This window comes from Eubalaena glacialis, chromosome 16, assembly GCF_028564815.1.
Source record: "Eubalaena glacialis isolate mEubGla1 chromosome 16, mEubGla1.1.hap2.+ XY, whole genome shotgun sequence".
In the NCBI taxonomy this organism is placed as follows: Eukaryota; Metazoa; Chordata; class Mammalia; order Artiodactyla; family Balaenidae; genus Eubalaena; species Eubalaena glacialis.
The window spans coordinates 9,377,492-9,402,993 of NC_083731.1; the positions used below are offsets into that span (position 1 = coordinate 9,377,492).

The 25,502-nt window shown below is 37.1% G+C and overlaps 2 protein-coding genes across 4 annotated transcripts in view; one reads left to right on the forward strand and one right to left on the reverse strand.

The window, feature by feature from the left end:
- The window catches only part of FGF14 (fibroblast growth factor 14), a 621,633-nt gene that overhangs the window by 448,924 nt on the left and 147,207 nt on the right, over positions 1 to 25,502 (forward strand). The gene's annotated exons all lie outside the window — the stretch shown is intronic.
- Positions 9,332 to 11,405, reverse strand: LOC133076216 (aldehyde dehydrogenase 1A1-like). The gene has a single exon (XM_061170731.1). It carries the CDS (start codon positions 11,365 to 11,367, stop codon positions 9,862 to 9,864), a length of 1,506 nt encoding a protein of 501 aa, XP_061026714.1. The 5' UTR covers positions 11,368 to 11,405; the 3' UTR covers positions 9,332 to 9,861.

Consider the following 25,502-nt stretch of genomic DNA (forward strand, 5'->3'; position numbering starts at 1 on the left):
ATCGGAAAAGAAGAAGTAAAGCTGTCACTGTTTGCAGATGACATGTTACTATACATAGAGAATCCAAAAGATGCTACCAGAAAACTACTAGAGCTAATCAATGAATTTGGTAAAGTAGCAGGATACAAAATTAATGCACAGAAATCTCTTGCATTCCTGTATACTAATGATGAAAAATCTGAAAGTGAAATTAAGAAAACACTCCCGTTTACCATTGCAACAAAAAGAATAAAATACCTAGGAATAAACCTACCTAAGGAGACAAAAGACCTGTATGCAGAAAATTATAGGACACTGATGAAAGAAATTAAAGATGATACAAATAGATGGAGAGATATACCATGTTCTTGGATTGGAAGAATAAACATTGTGAAAATGACTCTGCTACCCAAAGCAATCTACAGATTCAATGCAATCCCTATCAAACTACCACTGGCATTTTTCACAGAACTAGAACAAAAAATTTCACAATTTGTATGGAAACACAAAAGACCCCGAATAGCCAAAGCAATCTTGAGAACGAAAAATGGAGCTGGAGGAATCAGGCGCCCTGACTTCAGACTATATTACAAAGCTACAGTAATCCAGACAGTTTGGTACTGGCACAAAAACAGAAATATAGATCAATGGAACAGGATAGAAAGCCCAGAGATAAGCCCACGCACATATGGTCACCTTATCTTTGATAAAGGAGGCAAGCATATACAGTGGAGAAAAGACAGCCTCTTCAATAAGTGGTGCTGGGAAAATTGGACAGGTACATGTAAAAGTATGAAATTAGAACACTCCCTAACACCATACACAAAAATAAACTCAAAATGGATTAAAGACCTAAGTGTAAGGCCAGACACTATCAAACTCTTCGAGGAAAACATAGGCAGAACACTGTATGACATAAGTCACAGCAAGATCCTTTTTGACCCAGGTCCTAGAGAAATGGAAATAAAAACACAAATAAACAAATGGGACCTAATGAAACTTAAAAGCTTTTGCACAGCAAAGGAAACCATAAACAAGACCAAAAGACAACCCTCAGAATGGGAGAAAATATTTGCAAATGAAGCAACGGACAAAGGATTAATCTCCAAGATTTACAAGCAGCTCATGCAGCTCAATAACAAAAAAACAAACAACCCAATCCAAAAATGGGCAGAAGACCTAAATAGACATTTTTCCAAAGAAGAGATACAGATTGCCAACAGACACATGAAAGAATGCTCAACATCATTAATCATTAGAGAAATGCAAATCAAAACTACAATGAGGTATCATCTCACACCGGTCAGAATGGCCATCATCAAAAAATCTAGAAACAATAAATGCTGGAGAGGGTGTGGAGAAAAGGGAACACTCTTGCACTGTTGGTGGGAATGTAAATTGATACAGCCACTATGGAGAACAGTATGGAGGTTCCTTAAAAAACTAAAAATAGAACTACCATATGACCCAGCAATCCCACTACTGGGCATATACCCTGAGAAAACCATAATTCAGAAAGAGTCATGTACCAAAATATTCATTGCAGCTCTGTTTACAATAGCCAGGACATGGAAGCAACCTAGGTGTCCATCATCAGATGAATGGATAAAGAAGATGTGGCACATATATACAATGGAATATTACTCAGCCATAAAAAGAAATGAAATGGAGGTGTTTGTAATGAGGTGGATGGAGTTAGAGTCTGTCATACAGAGTGAAGTAAGTCAGAAAGAGAAAAAGAAATACAGTATGCTAACACATATATATGGAATCTAAGGGAAAAAAAAAAAAAAAAAAAAGAGGTCATGAAGAACCTAGTGGCAAGATGGGAATAAAGACACAGACCTACTAGAGAATGGACTTGAGGATATGGGGAGGGGGAGGGGTGAGATGTGACAGGGTGAGAGAGTGTCATGGACATATATACACTACCAAATGTAAAATAGATAACTAGTGGGAAGCAGCCGCATAGCACAGGGAGATCAGCTCGGTGCTTTGTGACCACCTAGAGGGGTGGGATAGGGAGGGTGGGAGGGAGGGAGATGCAAGAGGGAAGAGATATGGCAACATATGTATATGTGTAACTGATTCACTTTGTTGTAAAGCAGAAGCTAGCACACCATTGTAAAGCAATTATACTTCAATAAAGATGTTTTAAAAAAAAAAAAAAAAGATAACTAACGAGAACCTACTGTAGAACACAGGGAACTCTACTCAATGCTCTGTGCTGACCTAAATGGGAAGGAAATCCACAAAAGAGGGGGTATATGTATACGTATAGCTGATTCACTTTACTGTAGAGCAGAAACTAACACAACATTGTAAAGCAACTATACTCCAATAAAAATTAATTAAAAAAAAAAAAAAAGTTTATCTCCTCTTGATTATGCATTCCTCTCTTGTTATTAAACCAATTATCTTTTATTGGCAAAACTTCTTGAAAAAGAAATCTCCAGTTTCCCTCTTCCCACTCTGTCTTGAACCCTTTCTTATCAGGTTTCTGTCCCCACCAATAAGCTGCTCTTGTCAAGGTCACCAAGGACCTGCAAGTGGTCAAATCCAAGGGTTTCTTCTCAGTCCTTATCCTACTGGTACAGCATTTGGAATTCAACTTACACAATAAATTTGTATTTTTCACTATAATGTGGATAAAGTTAGCATCAAAATACTTTTAACATGCCATTTACACCACTAAAGCCATTCATGTGATCATCTTTTCATAGTTATGACATATTTGGATTTCTAAATATGTTAATGTGTTAACTATCGCCAACATGCCCCGTGATGGCCTGCCAGACACTGTTGGTACTCAGTTGGTCCTCAGGTACCACTAGAAGGCAATGGTGTTTTCTTACTTGGGAGAAGATCCTTTTCATCACATGCATTTGTATTGGGCCTGAGTGACTTGCCTCTACAAAATATAGAGAAGAATTTGAATGGTCTTTCTAAGAGTTAGTTAGTTTTTAAAATTTTTGTCTTTATTGTCAAATATAGGTTTGTGACTAGGTAATCACTCTTTTTTCAAACTCTTTCATTGCTAGCATAGTCAATAATAATTGGCAAACTAAAATCACTCAACATCACTCGAATTCAAGCACTGTATAGAAGGAAACAGTCCTAAATGTAAGATGGCTATTTAACAAAATTTATTTTCTGTATGTGGAATGTTTTCACTGATAATATTTGATTTCAAGTAATGCTAATATGTTCTCTTATGTATCTCTCTATTAAAAATAGATACATAATTATTAGCTCTGGTGACAAAGTTAAGGTAACTTTTTTTACATTTGCATTTTTGATTTTTTAAAATATCCTGTTAGAATGACAGAGGACATCTAAGGTATGGGAAATGGTGAAGTTTTGGCAATTAGAGTTTAGGAATAATTTTATAGACAGAGTTCTATTATCTCTTCTTGTTAGTTTCTCCAGGGGGATATGTAACTTCTGGGTTCAGTGGCTACTACATGAATATGTTATCTTTTTGCAGGGAAATCTTGAATGTTTGATGGACAATTGTTTTCTCCAGAATCCAGCAATTCTCTCCATTTTGAAAGGGTCTTGAAAATAGAATCTCATTGCCTGATGTCTTTTTATCTACCACATGCCTCATTGTAGCTCTTTAAATTTCTGTAAATAATTCCTGCCTAGCCTGAGTTACATTATGCCCTTTAAATATTTGTTCACGGCTTTTTATCCTCCTTACCATTTGGCCAGCTTACAATTGTTTAACTCTATTAATGTTTCTGCATAAGTAAATGCCACCAGCACCTTAATCATTTCTGTGGCTTCGATTGTTCAATAATTACCTCATCCTTATTCCAGCAAATGAGATCACTGCTGTTTTCATGCTGAGGCCAACCTTGCTGTAGAGAAGACTGAACACATCTGCCGTAGAGAAGACCTTCTCTCTGGGGTTGGGGTCGGACTTGAATGGAGGGATGCAGAGGTTGGACAAATCTATGCAATACAGAAGGATCTGTCTTGGCTTCATGCCTGACACATTAAAGGAGAATGTAGGGAAAGTAATCAAACATCTTCACTGAACCTGCTAGGATGAGAGGCATTGTATATCTTATCTCTTACTTCTTCCAATCGCAGGAAATAGGGAGCATTATTTTTATTTTCACGGATGAGAGAAAGTGAAGTAATTTTGCCACAGACTCGTACTTGGCAGAAGTAGTATTTGAATGCCGATCTGACTGATACAGGGTGAACATTTTTAGAATGAACACAGTGGATCTTAAATAATAATAGAATTCAGCATTATATTCCAGTATCTTTCTGGATCCGTCCCTGGGATGGGCTAGACTGTCAGCCACAGTGTTTGCCCCTAATCATTCTTACCAGTTTTACGTGTTGTCTCCTGGGTGCTCCAGCAGCCGCTGTGACTAGGGACGTTCCACACAGGATAACGTCCTCGCTCAGAAGTGTGTCCCAGCTCTGTCTCCACTTTTCCATTTCTCTCCAATGCTTGGGACGACGGGCACCAAGCTGAAGAGAAAGGCAGAGCTGTAATGGGTTCATTCCATAATCTCTTAGACTTTCCTTTTGGAGTAAGCTATCCCAGATGGTGTGGCGATGATGAAGTTTTCCTGTAAGGTTTGGAGTATTTTATGTATATCAGACTTTTATATTTTTCATCCCAAAGCCTTTGCATTTTGGAAAGTTGTAAAAGTAATAAAAGTTGCTGAAGTGTCAAGAATATGCAGTTAATAAGCAGAGGTTTCCTCTTCCCCTGCGACTGCTGCTGAGCTGATGCAATTTTTATCGTTAGAAATGTCCCTGCTATCCAGATATTCCCATGACTGTTATCATTTTAGTCTCTGGATGGTTCATTGTTGTAGGGTCAAGTGAAACTGAGACTTAGAATACAATAATAAGCACTTTTTGGCAACATCTGCACCAACATCTCAGCCTAGAGGTAAACTTTTCATATCTGCATGGGTTTTTCTTTTGCCCTGAGATAGTAGCAGCCAGGGATTATTTCAACAATCTCCCTCAGTTCATGAATTATACCATAAATATTCCTATTTGTTCACTTTTTCAAAAGGAAACACAGCACCTTGCAATATGTCATCATAGTTGGCTGGCATCTTACTGCTGTGACTTTTTTTCTTTTACCCCCTGCACAATGCCCTTTGTTGTCTTCTGAGGTAGGCCCATAGATGTTTTTCTTAAAAAGTGAACGCAAGGAAATCCCCCAAATCTCCCCTGCACTGCCTCTCTCATTCACTCGCATCACTATGTTTACCACCACCAGTATACAGCCCCAGGCTCCTCACATCACACCCCTCTCCGTGGTGTGGTCGGTAATGGGGAGAGTGTGGACTCAGACACTGGGGCCTCGGGGCCTCACTCTGCCTCTTTCTGGCTGAGCAAACTCTATTGATAATGCAGAGACCTCTGTGCAAGGAGCAGGCCAGGCAAGGTGATTTGGAAGAATACCGTTTTTGAAAAATTTTTATTGGAGTAGAGTTGGTTTACAATGTTGGGTTAGTTTCAGGTGTATAGCAAAGTGAATCAGTTATGCATATACGTATATCCACTCTTTTTTTTTTTAGATTCTTTTCCCATATAGGTCATTACAGAGTATTGAGTAGAGTTCCCTGTGCTATACAGCAGGTTCTTATTAGTTATCTATTTTATATGGAGTAGTGTGTATATGTCAATCCCAATCCCCCAATTTATCCCTCCCCCACTTTCCCCCTGGTAACTATAAGTCTGTTCTCTATATCTGTGACTCTACTTCTGTTTTGTAAATAAGGTCATTTGTACCCTTTATTTTTTAGATTCCACATATAAGCTATATCATATATTTGTCTTTCTGTGTCTGACTTACTTCACTCAGTATGACAATCTCTAGGTCCATCCATGTTGCTGCAAATGGCATTCATTATTTCACTCTTTTTGATGGCTGAGTAATATTCCATTGTATATATGTATCACGTCTTCTTTATCCATTCCTCTGCTGATGGACATTCCTCTGTTGATGGACAAGGTTGCTTCCATGTCCTGGCTATTGCAAATAGTGCTGCACTGAGCATTGGGGTGCATGAATACCTGTTTTTAAAATTAAAAAAAAATTTTACATATACATGTATCTATTCTTTTCCAAATTCTTTTCCCATTTAGGTTATTACAGAGTATTGAGCAGAGTTCCCTGTGCTATACAGTAAGTCCTTGTTGGTTATCTATTTTAAATATAGCAGTGTGTACATGTCAATCCCAAACTCCCAATAGTAGGCCTTAGAAAATCAAGACAGAGCTATGTTCCTTTGCCACAGGGATTATATTTACATTAAAAGGCCACCTACAGAGCAGAATTGTCCTTTCAATGGTCTGTTCTCAGTGTCTGTCTCCCTGCCCCAGAATCCCAGCCCCTCACACTTCCCCACCCCATGTGCTTTCCCAATTGCTTTGGCCCCATGCTTCCTGTTGGCTGTTCACTAAATATAGCCTGAAGATAATTGGTTAATTATCCGTGTATCTTATATTTATTTTGCCTCTTATAATCCAAACATTTACAATCTTATCTGTTGTTCCAGTTTGAGACAGTTGCAGCTACGCCTCCTCCCTTCCTCCTTTTCTCTTTCTCTTTTTGTTTGATTGTGAGAGAAAGAGAGAGAAAATATGTTGTGTGTATGTGTGTGTCTGTGTGTAAATAAAAGATTAACGTGAAGCATGGTATGTGATGCAGATATCACGTGAGGCATAAAAACAAAGTACTAAGTATGTTCAATTCTAAATTTATATATATATATATATACACACACACACATACACTTAAAATTGATGTGCTCACACTTGTGACTATTAAGACAGAAAATTTAAAAGAAGCCTACTCAGGTCCCAACTACAAGTCAGCTTAATGCCTCCCAGTACTTCTAGAACTCAATTTTTTCAGACATCTTTTTTTGTTTTTCCTTAACAAACCTCATTATATTTTTCTGGGGTTGACATTTGCCCAGAATTTTTTTTTTAATTTAGAGCTTTGACAGATAAAACCCAGTCACACTAGGTACTAAGCCAAAACCCATTTGAGAAGAATGAAGTTTCAATTAAGAAATATGGAAACAATGACAAGCTTGGAAGAAAAAAGGTGTAACTAAAATAAATTCACACACACACACACACACCCCCCACAACCATGATCTGCAACTTAAATGGATGTTATGGCGCCCATAGGAATTTCAATCTTCCATTTTAAGTCCTTTACGTAATATTGAACACATTCATCAAGAGCAGCATACCATGTCCCTAAATAGCAACTAGAACGCTTTACAGAGAATGAGAAAGAAAAGACAAACAAACAGAAAACTGGAAAAAGTAATCTACATGGTAGCATTGGACGGACTAGAAAAAATAAGACCATTGGATGGTAACCACTTGGAATTGATGGCGGCAGCAAGCTTTCTTTGGAGGAGAGGGAGAAACACTAAATCAGTGAAGTTCTCAATTTTAAGAAGTTGAATTAGTCAAACATAGGACTAAAGCTATTGGATTTGTATCAAAAGTGCTGGTTTTGAAAGTAGGTTAGACTAATGCGTTTCTGATTAGCAATCAGCCGGTGAAACTTCAAGATTCTCAAAAACCATGACAGAGTGGAAGAGCAAAAAAAACATTCTTTGGTAAAAATCTCAGTAAATAGTAATTTTCCTAGTGAAGAAAATAATTATAAGTCAAGAAGATTCCTTTGTTCTTCAGGGAGCTGGTTATTCTGTGGTTATTAGCACTTGTATCCAAGGTGATTCCATTTAAAGAGTGCATTCTACATGAGTGGTTTGATTAAACATACTGGTTTAATAGCTGCTGTATCAATATTGGCTGCAAGCATCTTGTTTCATGCATATCCTACTATTGGATTTCAAGTTGCAGCTAAGAAACTACATAATAAAAAATGGAATTTGTAATACTTGTCTGTTGGGTTTATTCTTAAGAAATATATGAACCCTATTAATTCAAATACATCTGTACACCATAAAGAAAGCCTTAAATTTAAACAATTACCATCAGGAAGCTAAAAATGAGGACAGAACAGAAAGACAGAAGAGATAATATAAAGAGAGTGAGAGAGAGAGAAAGCCCTCTAAATGTAGAAGGTTCAGTCAGCAAGCAGAATCCTTAAGGTTGAGACTTTGTACTCTCTTACAGGTATTCTGCTGGCAGAGTGGCTGTAAGTGTCTGGTCCTCTTTAAGCATTTGTTGCCTTGGGTAATTTAAGGGTGTTGCTAAACTGATAAACCTGAGATACTCCTGTTGTTGCAAGTATAATAAATATAAGGCAACCAATATCTTAGCTCATCAAACTTTACCATTATCTACATTGAAACTCATAAACACTCTTCAAAGTAGACAACATCATGCCTAATTTTAAGTGAAACAATGGAAACTTATGGATATTAGTAATTTTTCCTGGATGATATAGTCTATACTATACTGTATAGTATACTATACTATACTATATACTATACTATACTCCTATACTATACAAGTAGTAGGATTAAAACCCTGTATTTTTGGATTTCTACTGTGAGGGCTGCTCCTTTATCATACAGCTGCCTTCTCCCCTGAAGTTTCTTCATAATGAATAAGAAAAATGTACGGAGAATCTTCTTAGCAACTAGGGAACAACTGCAAGTTTTGAGAACATTCTTCCTAACCAGGGTTGGAAGTTACCCATTGGGAAGTCAGAGGGGGATGTTAAGAATTGTGGCTTTAGTTCATCTTCTCCCATCTCTTCTTTCTCTTACCTGCTTCTATTTAATTATGGGCAATTCCACTCCACTTTTTTTTCAGAAACGTTTTCTTCACTTTTATTGCTTCATGAATTTTGCAAGACTGTAAAATCCAGGAGACAATCCAACAGAATAAATGTTCTTCCCCAACTTTTGCGAAACACTATGATTCTTCTTTTCGTCCATCTTAAGCTTTTGTTTTTCAAAAACACATTTGTTTTTCTGTTGATTAGAGAATCCTCTCAGTATGTCTCATATAATACTACAGAAGAAGACATTAGAAATCCCTAGAGTGAAACACTTCCAAAGGCTTATTTAATGACCTTTAGATTGAAGATGATATGTATGTCATCTAATTCTATTTCATAAATTTTATAGCAGTTTTTACATTCAAAATGGTATCTCAATTTTAAAATAAGTATTTTATTGAAGTATAACATGCACATTGAGAAGTGCACAAATCACATGCAACTCAATGAATTTTCACAAGGTGAATACTCTTGTATAAAGGTCACTTGGATCAAGAATAAAGCAATGCTCCAGAAATCCCATCCATGTGCCTTTCCAATCAGTAAACCCTAAACATACGCAGTATTTTTTTTTTTTTTTTTCATGCAAGGTTGTTTTTATTAAGCTTTATGTTTAGATTACATCTAAGTATTTCAGGCATTACTTCATTTGACAAGCAGACATGACGTTCTAGAAAACATTTCAACAAACTCCAAGGGTTTCACAACTACGGGGAACAGAGCACATCTAGTCTGCAGTTAACAGGTATGGTAAGTACTTCAAGGGGTGGTCAAGGGAAAGAAGCTAAATGATAACTGGTCCTCGTTCATAAAATGTTTATCCTAGACAAGTAGCTACAAAGAAAAGCACATGACTGTTACAGAGCTAGAGAGATTGTGCATCCAAATCCATCATTTTCATTATGGGTAGGACTTGGGTGTCACATATCAGAAGGCAGATGATTCCTTCAGAATAAGCTACATATCAAGTTTTCTACGTGTAGTATTAATGCTAATATGATTAGCTCATGTTTAAAAAATGAAAGAAAGAACAATTTTGCATTTAAAACCCACTATGATATATTAGCCACTGAAGGAGGTGCTTAGCCATTGAGGAGTCATCTCTGCACTCCTGTAGTTTATGAGTTCTTCTGAGAAATTTTGATTGTGACCGTCTTGACCTCTGTGTATTCATGGAGACCATATTCTCCAAGTTCTCGACCATTTCCAGACATCTTGAATCCACCAAAGGGGCACTGGGCAGATACCACACTATAGCAGTTAACCCACACTGTCCCGGCCTGCAGAGCAGAGGAGACTGTGATGGCTTTATCAATGTCTTTGGTAAAAATTCCTGCTGATAAGCCATAGAAAGTATTGTTTGCTCTCTTGATTACATCATCTAAAGATTTAAACTTCATGATTTGCTGCACTGGTCCAAATATCTCCTCTTTGGCAATGCGCATCTCATCAGTAACATTAGAGAAAACTGTGGGCTGGATAAAGTAGCCTTTATTCCCCCATGGACCTCCGCCACACTCCAGTTTGGCCCCTTCCTTCTTCCCACTTTCAATGAGGTCAAGTATTTTTTCATATTGTTCCTTATCAATCTGAGGGCCTTGACTGACGCCTGGGGTTAGAGGAATTCCAAGAACATACTTTCTAGCCTGCTCAACACTCTTTCGAACAAACTCATCATAAATGGATTCTTCTACAAAGAGCCGGGATGCAGCTATACAACATTGGCCCTGGTGGTAGAATACCCCATGGTGTGCAAATGCAACAGCACTGTCCAGGTCGGCATCAGCAAACACAATGCAAGGACTTTTTCCTCCGAGTTCCAGGGTCACCCTCTTCAGATTGCTTTTCCCAGCAGCTTCTTTGATCATTTTGCCAACCTGTGTTGATCCTGTGAAGGCCACTTTGTCTACATCCATGTGAGAAGAAATGGCCGCCCCTGCAGTAGGCCCGTAACCAGGGACAATATTCACTACTCCAGGAGGAAACCCTGCCTCTTTTATTAAAGATGCCATGTGAAGAGCAGTCAGAGGGGTTTGCTCTGCTGGTTTCACAACCACTGTGTTTCCGCAGCTGAGGGCAGGCCCTATCTTCCAAATGAGCATGACCAATGGGAAATTCCAAGGAATGATTTGGCCACACACACCAATAGGCTCATTTCTTGTATAAGTAAAAAAGTTTCCATCAATGGGTATCGTGCGGCCCTGGATCTTGTCAGCCCAGCCTGCACAGTAGCGTAATGTTTTTATACAGCCTCCTAAATCCATCAGATATGCATTGGAAAATAGTTTTCCACCATTCATTGACTCCATCGTTGCCAGGAGCAGACGATCTCTTTCGATTAAATCAGCCAACTTGTTTATTAGCCGTCCTCTCTCTGAAGCATCCATAGTACGCCATGGAGAGCCAATCTGAAAAGACTGTCTTGCGGCCTTTACTGCTTTGTCAACATCCTCCTTATCTCCTTCTTCTACCTCGCACAGTTTCTCCTCAGTTGCAGGATTAAAGACCGGAAATTTCTTGCCACTCACTGAACTATGCCATTCATTGTTTATGAAGATCTTAGTATATTGAAACTTCAAATTGGTGAGTGGGACAGGTACATCTGGCATGGCTGAGGACGACATTTCTGGTTCAGCTCCTGGAACACAGGTGACAGGCTCAGCGATTTGGTTCTCCATACGCAGTATCTTGACTTCTAACACAATATATTAGTTTTCACTGTTTCAAAACTTTATAAAAATATACAGCATGTGCTTTTTGTGTCTGCCTTCTTTTACTTCACATTACGTTTGAAAATTTATTAATATTATCTCTGGGAGTCGTTTATAACATCGGTAGCAATGTCTCCCTTTATCCTGATATTGATAATTCGTGTCTTTTTTCTCAAATACATAGGACTTGCACATACAAAATACCCATTTTGTTGACATGTATTATATTTTATTAGTCTTTTTAAAAGAAGACACTTTGGAATTAGTTGATTTTTTTCTATTGTATCTTTTTTGTTTCATTAACTTCTGTTCTTAACCTTATTTCCTTCTATTTTCTATAGATTAAATTTGCTGTTTTAACTTCTTGAGGGTATAAATTATAAGTTCATTAAGGCTTTAAGGTATTTAAATATACATTTAAGACTATAAATTTATCTGTAAACATGGACCTGTAAGCATTTACCTTTAGCTGTATTGCACAAGTTGTGCTGTGTTATATTTTAATTTTCCTTTTAGTAAAATATTTTCTAATTCCCATTGTGATTTCTTCTTTTACTCATGATTATTTAGAAGTGCTTGTTTAATTTTCAAACATTTAGGGATTGTCTAGTTTTTTATAAAAGTGAATCACTAAATTTCTAGGTTAAAGCCACTGTAATCAGAGAACAAATGAAATACGCAGATTAAAAACAAAATGTTTATATTTTTTCAGGTGGCAAGTAGAACGTTTTCTCTGTATCAGTTACATCATTTGGTTAATTATGTAGCTCAAATTTTTTCTTTTAACAACTGATTTTTTTCTCCACTTTTGTCAGTTACAGAGGCAACTATATTAAAAATCTCCCATATGATTGTAGATTTTTCTGTATTTCCTCTAGACCTGTCAGTTTTTGCCTTTATTCTTTATAGGTTAATATAAAATTATTATATTTTACTCGTAGATATACCGTTTTATTATAACATCTTGTTTTTTTGCTTTAATGTTTATTTTGTTTGCTATTAGCATAACTACACCAGCTTTCTTTGGTTTAGTATTTGCATGGTGATTATTTTTCATACTTTTAATTTTTCTATATCCTTATACTAATCTTGACATCTTATAAACATAAATTTATTTTGTTTTACTTTAGTTTTTGTTTTAAATACACTCAATCTCTGACTTTTAATGGGAATATTCAGTATATTTACATTTAATGAAATTGCTGATATAGTTGAGTTTAATTACACCATCTTAACATTTGCTTTTTAAAAAATATTCATTTATTTATTTATTTATTTTGGTTGTGCCAGGTCTTAGTGGCGGCAGGTGGGCTCCTTAGTTGCGGCTCCAGGATTTCTTAGTTTTGGCTCCCTGGCTCCTTAGTTGTGGAACACAGGCTCTTTAGTTATAGCATGTGAACTCATAGTTGCGGCATGCATGTGGGATCTAGCTCCCTGACCAGGGATCGAACCCGGGCCCCCTGCATTGGGAGTGCAGAGTCTTTTCCACTGTGCCACCAGGGAAGTCCCATCATTTGTTTTCTCTTTGTCCAACCTATTCTATATTCTTTTTGTTGTTTTTGATTTCCTGTATTCTTTTAATGTGTCAGGAATATTTTCTATTCCATTTTCCACCATTATTAGCCTGAGGTTTATATATCCATTATAAATATTTTAGTGATTGCCCTGGATATTATCACATTTAATATTGATTTAATACAGTCTAACATAAATTTGAATCATTCCACTTTTAATAAAATGTTAGAACCTTATTATACTTTACCACTTAATCTCTCTAGCTTTTTCTTTCCTATTGCCATGCTTTTATTTCTATGTATATATAAAACTCATAAGAAATTATTTTTATTGTTTAATGCACTCAATATTTATTTAGATAATTGTGTTTTTCATTGCTCTTTATTCCTTCCTACATTCTTGTGTTTCCATCTGCGATGTTTTTCCTTTTGCCTAAACATCTTTTTTAGTAGTAGTAGTAGTAGTAGTAGTAGTAGTAGTAGTAGTAGTATTTTAGCGTTGTCTCTTGGCTATGAATTCTGTCCGTTTTGTTTGTGTGCAAATTTATTTATTTTGTCTTTATTTTCGAATAGTATTTTTACTGGTCATAGAATTCTAGATTGGAAGTTATTTTCTGTCATCACTTTAATGATATCATTCTATTGTCTTCTGGCTTCCATTATTTCCTCTTGAAAATTCAGCTGTCATCTAATTGTCACTCATTAAAAGGGAATATGCATTCGTTTTTCTCTGGCTTTTTTTAAAAAGATTTTTCTCTTATCTTTTATTTCAGCAAGTTTATCGTGATGTGCTTACGTATGGTTTTATCTGTATTTCTCTTGCATGAGGTTTGCAGCACATTCTGAGCCTGAGGTATAAGGTTTTATGTCAGCGTCAGAATTTTTAAAAATTATATTCAAATATTACCATTGTCTCACTTCCATCTTGCTAGGACTTCAGTTACATTTATGTTAGTCATTTTCATTATGTCTCACACGTTCTTACTCCCTTTTCCAGATTTTGTACATTTTTATGCTCTGTGCTTTAGCTTGCAAATTTTCAATTGAGTTATTTTCCAGTTATTTAATCCTGTCTTCTTTTGCTGTTAGACAAAAATCTATTGATGTCCTTTCCATTATTATATATATTTTTCAATTTTAGAAATTTCATTTGATTATTTCAGTTCTCTGGTTAGATTGTCATCATTTCTTCTCTTTTCTTAAACATATCAATCACAGTTACTTTAAAATCTGTGTCTGTTAACTCTAATATCTGGAACACCTAAGAATCTGTTTTTATTTTCTGTTTCTCTTTTGGATCTTGTTGTATTTTCTTTGGTAATTTGGCAATTTTTACTGAGTGTTGAACATTTTGGGTAGAAAACCGTAGAGGCTGTCTATGATTTTATCTTCTTTGGAGAGGATATTTTTTTTCTTTTTCCAGGTAACTAGAGTAGGGACAGAAAACCCCAATTTATTCTAGTATGAAATGTATTTGAAGTTGATTTTCAAGTGTGTGTGTGTGGGTTTCTGTGTGTGTGTGTGTGTGTTAGCTTGTCTATTTCTAGATTATATTTTGGCAAAGAAGAGCTTTATAGGGGTTCCAATTGAAAGCCTGGATGTTTACCAAGGCTACTACTCATTGGCAAGCCCTGAGCTCCAATTTTTGTCTCCTTAGCATTGTGGACTGCCAAAAGCTCTGCTCTGATTTTCAGCCTTTTTCCTTCCTCTGCTTCTGAAGCAGCAAATTCCGAGAGAACAATTGAAGCACAATACCATGCTTGGCTCCATGTTTCCTTTTGGGTTGTTGGCCCCTCAAGTCCTGGTTGCCTGCAAAGCTCTCCAGGGCCTTCAACCAAATTTCTTTCTTTTCTTTTCTTTACTTTTTAGAAGTATCTAGCTTTCACATATGATGAGAGAGTTGGTTTTGTACTGGTTAGTTGGTCATAACTAGCAGTGAAATTGGTTTCCTAATTTTAAATGCTAACTCTCAGAGAAACTGGCAATTCAGAAATATTATTTCACTCTTTGTTCCCCATTTCCTGAATATAGAAAGAATATCACTATCTTGACAAAAATTAACAGAGTTGTTGAGGTACATAAGTATGATCAACAATTCAGTTACAAATTTTCTTCTAAGTCATTTCGTTGTGTTGGAAGAAAATCCTTGACCAGCTTTTTATTTTATTTCCTCTTTTAGAACATTATCTACTGACTAAATTCATTTTCAGTTCTAATTTCTAATATAATCTGGAGCAATGATGGTTTGTTTTTGTCAGTAGTTGTTTCTGGATATAAATCTTTTGTATATTATTTGTGTCACACTATTATATTGCTTGTATTGCCAGCTTTAAGTATTTTAAGGCTTTAGTGTTCTACTGTAAAAATGGGGTTGTTTTTTTCATTTTCCAAATTCATTTCCTGGCAGTTGCTAACAGCAACAAAGTTGTAGATCATCAAACCAGCTTCCAGAATGTTAAAAATTTGTGGGCTTGCAAAGAATAATATAAAGATTTGTATGTGTTCTAATTTTGGCTTTGTCCTTAAAGTTTACAAGAGAGATGAAATGGCAGATCCCATGCTCCAGGCTACTATAACTCTGGGAAAGAGTTTTATTCGTATTCACAAACACCTTTAAAAGACTGGAGTACACTTGACAAGAATATTCTTGCTTGAATCCTATGGTATGCTTTGATGCTGGTACTAGCTTATGCCCCACCCTGAACTGCTTTGGTCTTGCAGAGCTCTTTCAGATTAGAGAAGTGTACTTTTGAATAAATGACTCAGTTGCTCCACGCTTCAGTATCTTTATTTGTGAAGTAAGTTAATATAATTATATCTATTTTGCTTGTCTCAAAAGTAAGACTCAAATGAGATCATGCACGTGAAAGTACTTTGTAAATTGCCAAACTCTATGTACATACAATGAGGGGCAAACCCTGGGCCTGGGTAAAATCATTCAGTACATCTGTTGATCAGGGCACTCCTCTTCTGCATGCATGACAACACATCTCCTAGCACATTATGTTTCTAATTTCATTCCCAGGAATATTAACATAAATCGGTTTGGAAATCTAGGCTGGGAGGAAGAGGTAAAGGTTATTGGTTACTTACCTTCACATTTCTTATCTTTATTTGTGCTATAATGTATTTTCCTATGTCTTTCCTAGAAGGATTTTTAAAAAACCATCCAGTTCATTAATCTTATTGTATAGATAAGGTAACCCACAAATATAAAGCCCAAATATGTAAATTTTCCTATGATGGTCTCATGGTTAGTCATTGTCAGAGCCAGATTAGAAATGATTCTCTTAATTTGTTTTGTTGATGTACTATGAGTATAACATAGCATTGCACCATTTCAGATAAAACATACACACAGATACACACATGTCTGCCTGTGTGCACACATGTACATACAGAAAAAAAAAAAAACAACTTTTCTCAGGCTGTGCTGAAAGATCTAACTTCATTTCATATCTCTTCCTTCATTCCAAAGTAGATTTCCTTTCCATTCAGATACCCCTCTGTTCAGGCATTAGTTCTTCCTGTTGGAATCTTTTGCTGACTCTCAGCTGGCATATTTTTCTCCACCGTGGAATCACACTATGAGAAGATCTGATTATTAGAGCACAAAGTCTATGAACAGGATCTATAAACTTATTGAAGAACAGTGTGATGGCTGGAGAGTGATGCTAGATGTGCAGAAGTGAAAGGTACAGGAGGGTGAAAATGGAGAAGAAAGCCCTGGAAAGTAGTCAAGTATAGAAAGAAAAGGCACAACACCTTAGTGTGTGTGTCAGAGCTTTACATTTTGTACTCCGGGATGTGGGGAGGATTGATTTGAAAATAAAAGGCAAAATATTTAGATGAGACTGACTTGGTAACATGAACACAAAATGATAATGCTCAGGGACCATGATTGTTCTGTCTCAGTGGTAGACAAAATGTTTTCTGCTAGCCAGCATACTTTGCAAAGGGATACGGATACTCTTGGGGAACAGAGCAATATATGGGGGTATGAGAGCCCATAGCTATATCTTTGTGCAGCATCAATTTTAGTTATAATTTAAAATATTTTATATCAAACAAAGCCAGATTATTGAGTAGAATACAAATTTCAAATTTTTGAGTAGAATACATGATTCCAAAGAAACTCCTGCTTACTGGGTGCTATTTGAGGCTACTTCCCACAGACTCACCAGTAAATATGACAACTTATTTTGCTCTGCTCTTAAAAGTACTTAAGTAAAAATGTTTGAGAATCACTGGAACATTTGTGTTATTGAATATCTAGGCACCCTATATAGTTCTCACAAATCCCTCCTTTCACTCTCTGACCTTCTGAATAACAAATATCAGATGTTGCCCTTTCTAATTCCTAGTGTGAAGTATAGATAGTTGATTCTTTGCAAACTGATGCATTCTTTTCTTCTACATTCTAATTTGCTAAAGTTACTTCCCTTGGAAAGCTGTGTTTGTATGTCATGGCCCTTCTAATGAGAGTAATTAATTTTCTTCTGGCTTTAAAATGTTTCACAAATTTGCCTAACATGAAAGAATATCTTATATTCACATCCAGGATAAGAAAGAAGCATTTTTACTGTGTAAAACCAACTCTGAATGAATGAACAGGGGGAGGAAATAAAGGAGGAAATGGAGAAGAAATGTATAAAGTGCTTCATCTGGTAGAATTATATACTGAAATTGAGGACCTTACTTTGTATTTGTAAAGGACTCAAAGCATTTGAAGGGATATTAAATTATCAGATTTCAAAAATTGTTGAAAATCCAATGGCTTCTTTAAAAATATGACTTCATGTACTTTGGAAAAAGTAAAATGATCCTTCCCAAGCAGCCATTAGGAGATTAAAGGTGTGTAAGATCTCTGAATCATACAAAAGGAAGTATACTTAGACTTTGATTTAAGGAAATTCAGAGACAGACATTAATATTAACTGAGTCTCAAAAGTTGACTTATCAAAGATATATTAAGGAAAGAATGTATTTTGAGTCCCAGATTTAATGATGTCCAAAAAAAATTCCATACTGGATAAAGTAATATTCTTTATGTGGCCCTTAAATGGGAAAAAAAATTTTATCATCTACTTGACTTTGTTGTCTTTGGTTACAGTAGAGTTAATATTTTTTTCTTTTTCCGTACTAGGTTGTCATGCAAATGCAAATTGTGTTGGACATGCAAAGTTAAAAGATGACTAGTGTTAGAATAAAGAAGTGCAAATATATTTGACAGTCTCAATTACTGACATCATAGTTAGTAGAATTCCTCCTCATCTTCCTTCCTTCTTTTTTTAAATTTTAAAGAGAAACTTATAAATATCCAAAACCGTTATAGGAGATTTGAGAAGCTCAATTTCCCAATTGATACCCACTTTAACTCAATTAATAACGGAGTCTGTCAACAGGTATATGGTAAGCGATACAATGTATTATGAAGAGCATCTTGGCACAGGTATTAAGTGTGAGTGGATATTCCTATTCACAGCTTCAGAGCAGCAGCCCGGGGTGTGGAGGAGTACTTAATTTCTCATCCGGCTTCCTTGTACTCCAGACAAGGATGGGTCTCAGTTCCTCTGAAAATTGTGGGGTTCACTGCACTAACAGATAATCCCTAAGATACTGTCTACCACCACCACAATGGCCTTATGTAGATGGTGTTTCTTCAATTAGTAGTACCAGCAAACAAAACAAAGTGTTACTACTCTCATGCAACCATTTTCATTTTTCTATATTCTCTTCCGTATTGGTACATTATTTTAATCATAATGTGGATACAATCCAATCTTAGCTGGAATTAGTAGATCTCAATTGAGTTAAGGTGTATGAAAGCGCCTTTAAAATTCTGTAGGGCCATCCCAAAGGCAAAAGAAGCCTGTTGTTGTTCAGATTCTTTCTTAAATATCTTTCCATATCTCCACAAGGGGGGAAAGTGCTTTAGAAAGGACAGGAAAGGTTGGGAGAGGTTGTGGGATTCAGTGAAAGTGCTTTCACAGACACAGAGGGCCAACTATGTGATGCCTCAGGGGGTGAAAGATACAGTCCCTCCTGTTGAAATGCTAACACTCTAGTGCAGGTATATTAATTTCTTACTGTTGCTGTAACAAATGACCGCAAATTTGGTGGCTTAAGACAACACAAATGTATTATCTTATAGTTCTGTGGGTTAGAATTCTGATATGGGTCTCACTGGGCTACAATCAAGGTGTCAATAAGGCTACATTCTTTTCTGGAAGCTCTAGAGGAGAATCCATGTATTTGCCTTTTCCAAATTCTAGAGGCCATCTGGATTCCTTGGCACATGGCTGTTCCTCCATCCTCAAAGTCAGCAACGTTGCATCTGTCTGATAATTATTCCAAAGTCATATCTACACTTTCCTTTTAAGAACCCTTGTGATTACACTGGACCCCCCCGCAAATAATCCAGTATAATCTCATTATGGCCCTTAGCTTAACCCTATATGCAAAGGCCCTTTTGCCATATAAGGTAACATTTTCATAGATTTCAGGGAATAGGATGTGGACATCTTTGGGGAACCATATTCTGTTGACCACAATAAGGCAATGCCATGAACAGATAATCACAACCAACACAGTCAAAGAAACATCAGCACTTGGCCATAAGGTGTTATGAGAGCATAATGAAAGCTGACTTCATGCAGCTCTGGGTGCGGGGGGACAGGAAAGTCCTGGGAAAGGTGGTACTGGATAGGGAGGTGATGATGGGGTGAATAGGAAATGGCCATTTGAAAAGATGCAGAGGCTGGCTTTAGACAGCAGGTAACCAATGCAGAGAGCAAGCCTCTGTTAAAACAGCCTATCATTTCTACTGCCTATATAGGCCTATATAGCTCTCACTTTTATGCATTTGTCACCATCCCTCTGTTCCCATCTCAGAGAAAGGCCCTGTCATCTGCAGCATGGTCATGGGGATGGTATTTTAACTGCATGCATCGTATGTGTCCAACAGTCCAGCAACCAGAGCAATCCTTTAAATACCTCCACAGGATTTTGTCACTGCCTGCTTTAATTTCATGACCTACCATATTCTCAGGGTAAAATTCATTTTTGACGCAATTAACCAGACCTTCTGAGATTTGGACACCTACCTACCATTTCTTGATATTGCTTCTCACTCTTTTAAAATAATGTCTGAGATTCATATAGCATCCTGTGACATTGGTTGGCCAAGTATTTTTATGTCCACTATGTAGAGAGATTTGGGAGGCTATGATTTACTTCAAACCACACAGCCAATAAGCGCCTTTCTCCCCAGTGTTCTTCCCATTGCCATGTACTAAGGCCAGTCTACTGTCAAACTGTAGATTTTATTCCTGGCAGTTTCAGGGATTTAGGGACAAACCACCTCATTGTTTTCTGCAAATTCATTTTCCCTTAAACCAGACAACACTGGGATTGGGGTACTTTGGGGGCATGGTAGTGAGTCATAACAAGTTTAATTCCTTTCACTTTACATGTTCAATGGCCCACATAATTGCAAAGCATAGACACTTCCTCTCTGCTGTTAAGAGAATTAACAAGTTAAGAATGTCTTGATTTTAATTAGCTTTTCTGATGCCCAAATAATATATGTGGCTAAGTGGGAAACAATTAGGGTGAGGACCATTTTCTTTTGTTTCTGAAACACTTTTTAAAGTGTTTAAAGAATATGCAAAAAGAACTTATATGGAAATCTTCATATTAAAATTCTTTATGTAATATGTGGTGCTTTTCCTTAGGGGAAAATTATGAGTTTGAATAAGGACCACATTGTTTAAAACAGGAAATAAATGTGAAAAAGAAAGTGTTTCTTTTGCATCTTTGTATTGACTGTGAGTTACCCATTTCCTTATTATTTCCTTTTCCCTGCTGTGCAAACTCTAGATATCTTAAAACTTAGCCATTGATACTATTAACCATTATACTATACGTTCCATCAAATAATTGGATAACTTGCCTTTGTCTTATGTCTCAGTCTCTTTACCTCTGACACCACTCACTGGCTCCCTGCACTTGTACATGAAGCTTTCATCCTGCATCTTCTCCCCCTATTTCTGATGTACTCCATCTCAAGTATAGATCAGAGGAACCCTCTGTGACTGGTGGGATAATGAAAACTCCATAATTATTTCCTACTACATCCAGCAGCTTTGAAAACAGGGACCAAAGCCTAGATTTACAGCTTACTATGTGAACATTGTCAAATTCCTTATTTGGGTAAGTCTCAAATTATGCATATGTATTTAAATTTTTAAAAATAGAGTTAATAATAATTGGTATGTATGATATTCTAAGGATTATGTCATGTAAATGTTTATAAAATTCTTAGTATGACACTTCACACTACTGAGTAATGACTAAATAATGGCTGTCATTATTATTATTAGCATTACATATTGAAAGATACAGGGCAGAACATGAGGACTGGTGTCTCCCTGTGGGAAATAGAGAGAGGTGAGGAGAAAGAAGGATGCATTCTGATATTTCTAGACATGAGGGTGCTTTTGGGAAGTAGGCTGCTATGAATTATTCCTCTGGGATGCTCCTGTCTGAATGCTGGGAGTCAAGGGGACCCATCTCGAGGGGGAGCATCTGGAATCGGGTTATTTTCCACACAGTTGGGGAGAGGGGTGCGTGAGGGCATTGTGAGGGTCCAGGCGTCTGGAGTGTCTGACCAGAGAGGCTCTTATAGAGGAAGAGGCACAGAAAAAAGGGTAGAGCGTTTCCCCACACAAACTACCCATCTTGCTGTATTATTGTTTCCAATTTCACCAAAGATTTGGAGATTGGGGATTCTAATTTAAATTCTTTTTTATAAAAGAGCAGAAGAAATAAATGGGGAAAAGAAGGAAAATTTAACCTCTGCTTAGCCTCTCCTAAGTGCCAGATGCAGTTCTTAAACCAATATACACCTGATCTCATTAGTGGTCTTACCTTGATGGTTTGACATTATTCCACGTGTGTTCTTATGAATGAGAAAACAGTCTCTGAAAGGTTAGGCACTTATTCGGGAGAGGTCCCCATTAACGGGGTCTGCGCTCATGAATGTGCAAAAGAGTAGACTCTTCTCTGACTAGGAAACATTTTGTTCCAGCACGTGGGCTGTGTAAGAGTAGAGCATTGTTGTTACAACTCATACTGTTATAACTTAGTGCATGCTGTCCTCTCTGAGATTTGAGGGCTCTTTATTAGTTCCAATTGTATTTCAAGCTTTGCCTTTCTGGGATGACCTTATGAACTACAGATCTCATCTGAATGGAGGGACTTAAATGAACAGCAGTCACCAAATGGCTCTCCCTGACACATGGCAGAGCAAAACAGATGTAAAGGTTTCATACAAGAATCCTAGAAGTCGGCATTAGTCCATTTTATAAAATCAGTATCTTCTCAGGTAAGTCAGGAAATACTTTTTGCAAGTAGAACTTACTGGTATTCCACAGATGTAGGCTGATGAGGATAGAAACAAGCCATCATACAAGAATGCCTCAAACCCCCTCCCCAGAAAGGCTCTGAAATCTGCACATCAGCACATGGTGAGGGCCTTGGCATAAGTCAAGATTTAGGAACTTAATTCTAATGTTTTTCACTAGAGAGGAGCCATGTTTTTGTTTTGTTTTGCTTTGTGTTATCTAAATAAATTGAGCTTTAAAACTCAACAAACTATATTTAAAATAGATAACCAACAAGGACCTACTGTATAGCACAGGGAACTCTGCTCAATATTCTGTAATAACCTAAATGAGAAAAGAATTTGAAAAAGAATAGATACATGTATATGTAGAAGTGAATCACTTAGCTGTACACCTGAAACTAACACAACAGTGTTAATCAACTATGCTCCAATATAAAATAAAAATTAAAAAAAAAAACTCAACAAAGATGATTTAGTAAAATATCCAAATCGTTTTGTTTGCGCTATTCTTTGTTACCTGAAACCAGGCTCACTGAGGTGTGACTGCAAACCTTCCAGATCGGATTGTGTCCTCCTTTGTGGCTCCCGGCTACTCTACTTCTCTGGTTCTTCTCCAGAACACTGTGATTTCTTTCAGGGGCCGTAGTAAGTCAGTTACAGGTCAGAAAGGCTTTGGGTGAAGAGGAACTTTATGCCCTGAAGAGAGCAGGCGAGTAGATGTGAGGGTACAGAACCCGTGGGGATGAGCAATAAGTCATTCTCTGTGCCATTTCTAAAGGAGCTGTGCTAAAATACGCTCTCTGAGTAGTGCCTTTCCCAGCGGTTTTATTTCTTTTTTTTAGAAATTAAAAGTATGGATATGATGCCAAAGCCGCATACCCCAAATCCAATTTAAGCAAAGGAAATCAAGACTTAAGACTCAAGTGTGCACTTAGAAGAGATGCGGGAGGCGGAAGGAGGCTCTGACTCTCAACCAGCTCCCCACTTCTCTTCCTCCTGCCCACCTGGCACCCCGAAAACATGTCCAAACTGCGAGATCGCTTATTAAATTAGCACACTCTGACTCTGAAACTATATTTGTGAAAGAGTTAAAGTAGAACTTAAAGAAAATTCAAATACAAAAAAATGAAAATTGAATACATAAACTAGTGCAAATTTTCTCCCAGACTTGAGTAGGTCAAACTCCCTTTAAAACATGCCTGGCTTGGTAAACAACAGGGACCTACTGTATAACACAGCACACATTCAGTATCTTGTAATAACCTATAATGGAAAAGTATTTGGAAACGAATATATATATATAAACTGCATCACTTTGCTGTACACCTGAAACTCACAGCATTGTAAATCAACTCTACTTCAATTTAAAAAAAATATGCCTGGCTTGTCTACAGCTCCACACCCCACAGTTTGCTTTATGAGGTATGCCAACATTCTCAATCTTTCCACCGCTATAGATGTCCGCTTTCTACCTTTTGCTCTAACAAGCAAGGCTTGTCTGATTTTCTTCAACAACTTAGTAAGAAGTAGTTTCCTTGTCTCCTTCCTGCCCCCGCACAAGTGCCTACTGTTCCTCACTTCCTGATTGCTTTTAGCCCAACCTGTAGGGAGAGGAAAGGGCAGTGCTTGCCTTATTCATTGTATGGGGGGAGGGCAGTGGTTCCAAACCTGTCCTTTCAAACGGTACTGGACTTCCACTTTTTTAAAAATAAATTTGAGTTTTTCTCATATTTGTTTTGTATCTTCAGTTAAATGATTTTTTTTAAAAGCAAGCTTGAAATTAGAGCATGCACAGCAGCATTCTCTTCCCAATTCCCTTAATAGATGAACATCCAACCTCTTCTTGACACTGTCAGGGCCAGGGAACCCATCACTTTGTAGGAGAGTTGGTTCTCTCTTTCACTGCACAGCTAAGAGTGTTGGGAACTTCTCCATCTTTATTGATTAATTTATTCATATATTAATAATGCATTTATTGAGCACCCACTATATGACAGGCACTTTTCTAGGCACCTGGAATATAGTAGTGACCAAAGATATGACAATCAGAGTCCTTATTTAAGGGCATTCAATCTGGGCTTCCCTCTACTTATTTGTCCTACTTCTGTCTTCCAAATAAATTTCACTGTTTTCATGACAGATTGACAGATATTGGAAAATGACTGATTTTTGCCTTTTTCAGATTAAACATTCTTTGTTCACTGTGTCAATCACTGTCCTCTAAGCCATCAGTGTCCCCTCATTGTGTGCCTTCAGCAAGTCATTGTGACCTCTGTGTGGTCTGAGTACACTTGGGTCCTCAACCAGAGCAGGGCTCAGTGTACAGGGACAGGCTAGGAGGCCAGACTCCAGTGGTTTCAGTACCAGCTCCATCATTTCCTTGTTGTGTTCTCTTGGGCAAGTCACATACCACTCTGTGCCTCAGTTTCCTCTTGTGTAAAGTGAGACTAAGAATGCCACCTACCTCAAAAAGTTGCCATGAGATTAAATGAGGTAGTATAGGTAAAGCATGTAGAGTAGCTCCTGGCCCAAAGTATATGCTCAGAAAATGATAGTTGTTATTCTTACTATTGTTATAATTGGTGTTGGAATAACCTCTCTGTTCCTGCAGCCTCATTATTTCAGGACTCACATCATATGTTGGCTTACCGATGCTGGGGATAATTGACAGTAATCTGCTTTGGCTATAGGTTCCTCTCAGCTCAGCAAAGAGTCTGGGGCAGAGTCCATGTTCAAGAAATGCTGGCTAAATATCTTGGCTTTTGAAAATACTCTTAAACAGAACATAGGAAGGATTTCTCCTCTTATTTTCCCATGTGAAATGATATATTCCTGTAGCTATATTCTCAAATTTTAGTGGCTGATGTGCCGTTAAGGATTCTTTGAAAAAGTTGTTATAAACTGCCATTCATTTTAAACCTTAATTAAAAATGGTGGAGAGGCACCACTTCTTGTGATAAAATATGCAGAAGGTTTGGGTTTTCAGTGTATATAGATCTGGTCACAATTGAACTCTAAGTTCCAGACCAAATTCTACATCATCCTTCATGGAACTTCCACATTGACTTCCAGGAGGTTGTGTGTGTGTGTGTTTTAATTTATTTTCATAACCACTGGCTTAAATG

What these genes read in the sequence shown, in the direction of transcription:
- LOC133076216 (XM_061170731.1), bottom strand. Translation starts at nt 11,367, where the DNA reads ATGTCGTCCTCAGCCATGCCAGATGTACCTGTCCCACTCACCAATTTG.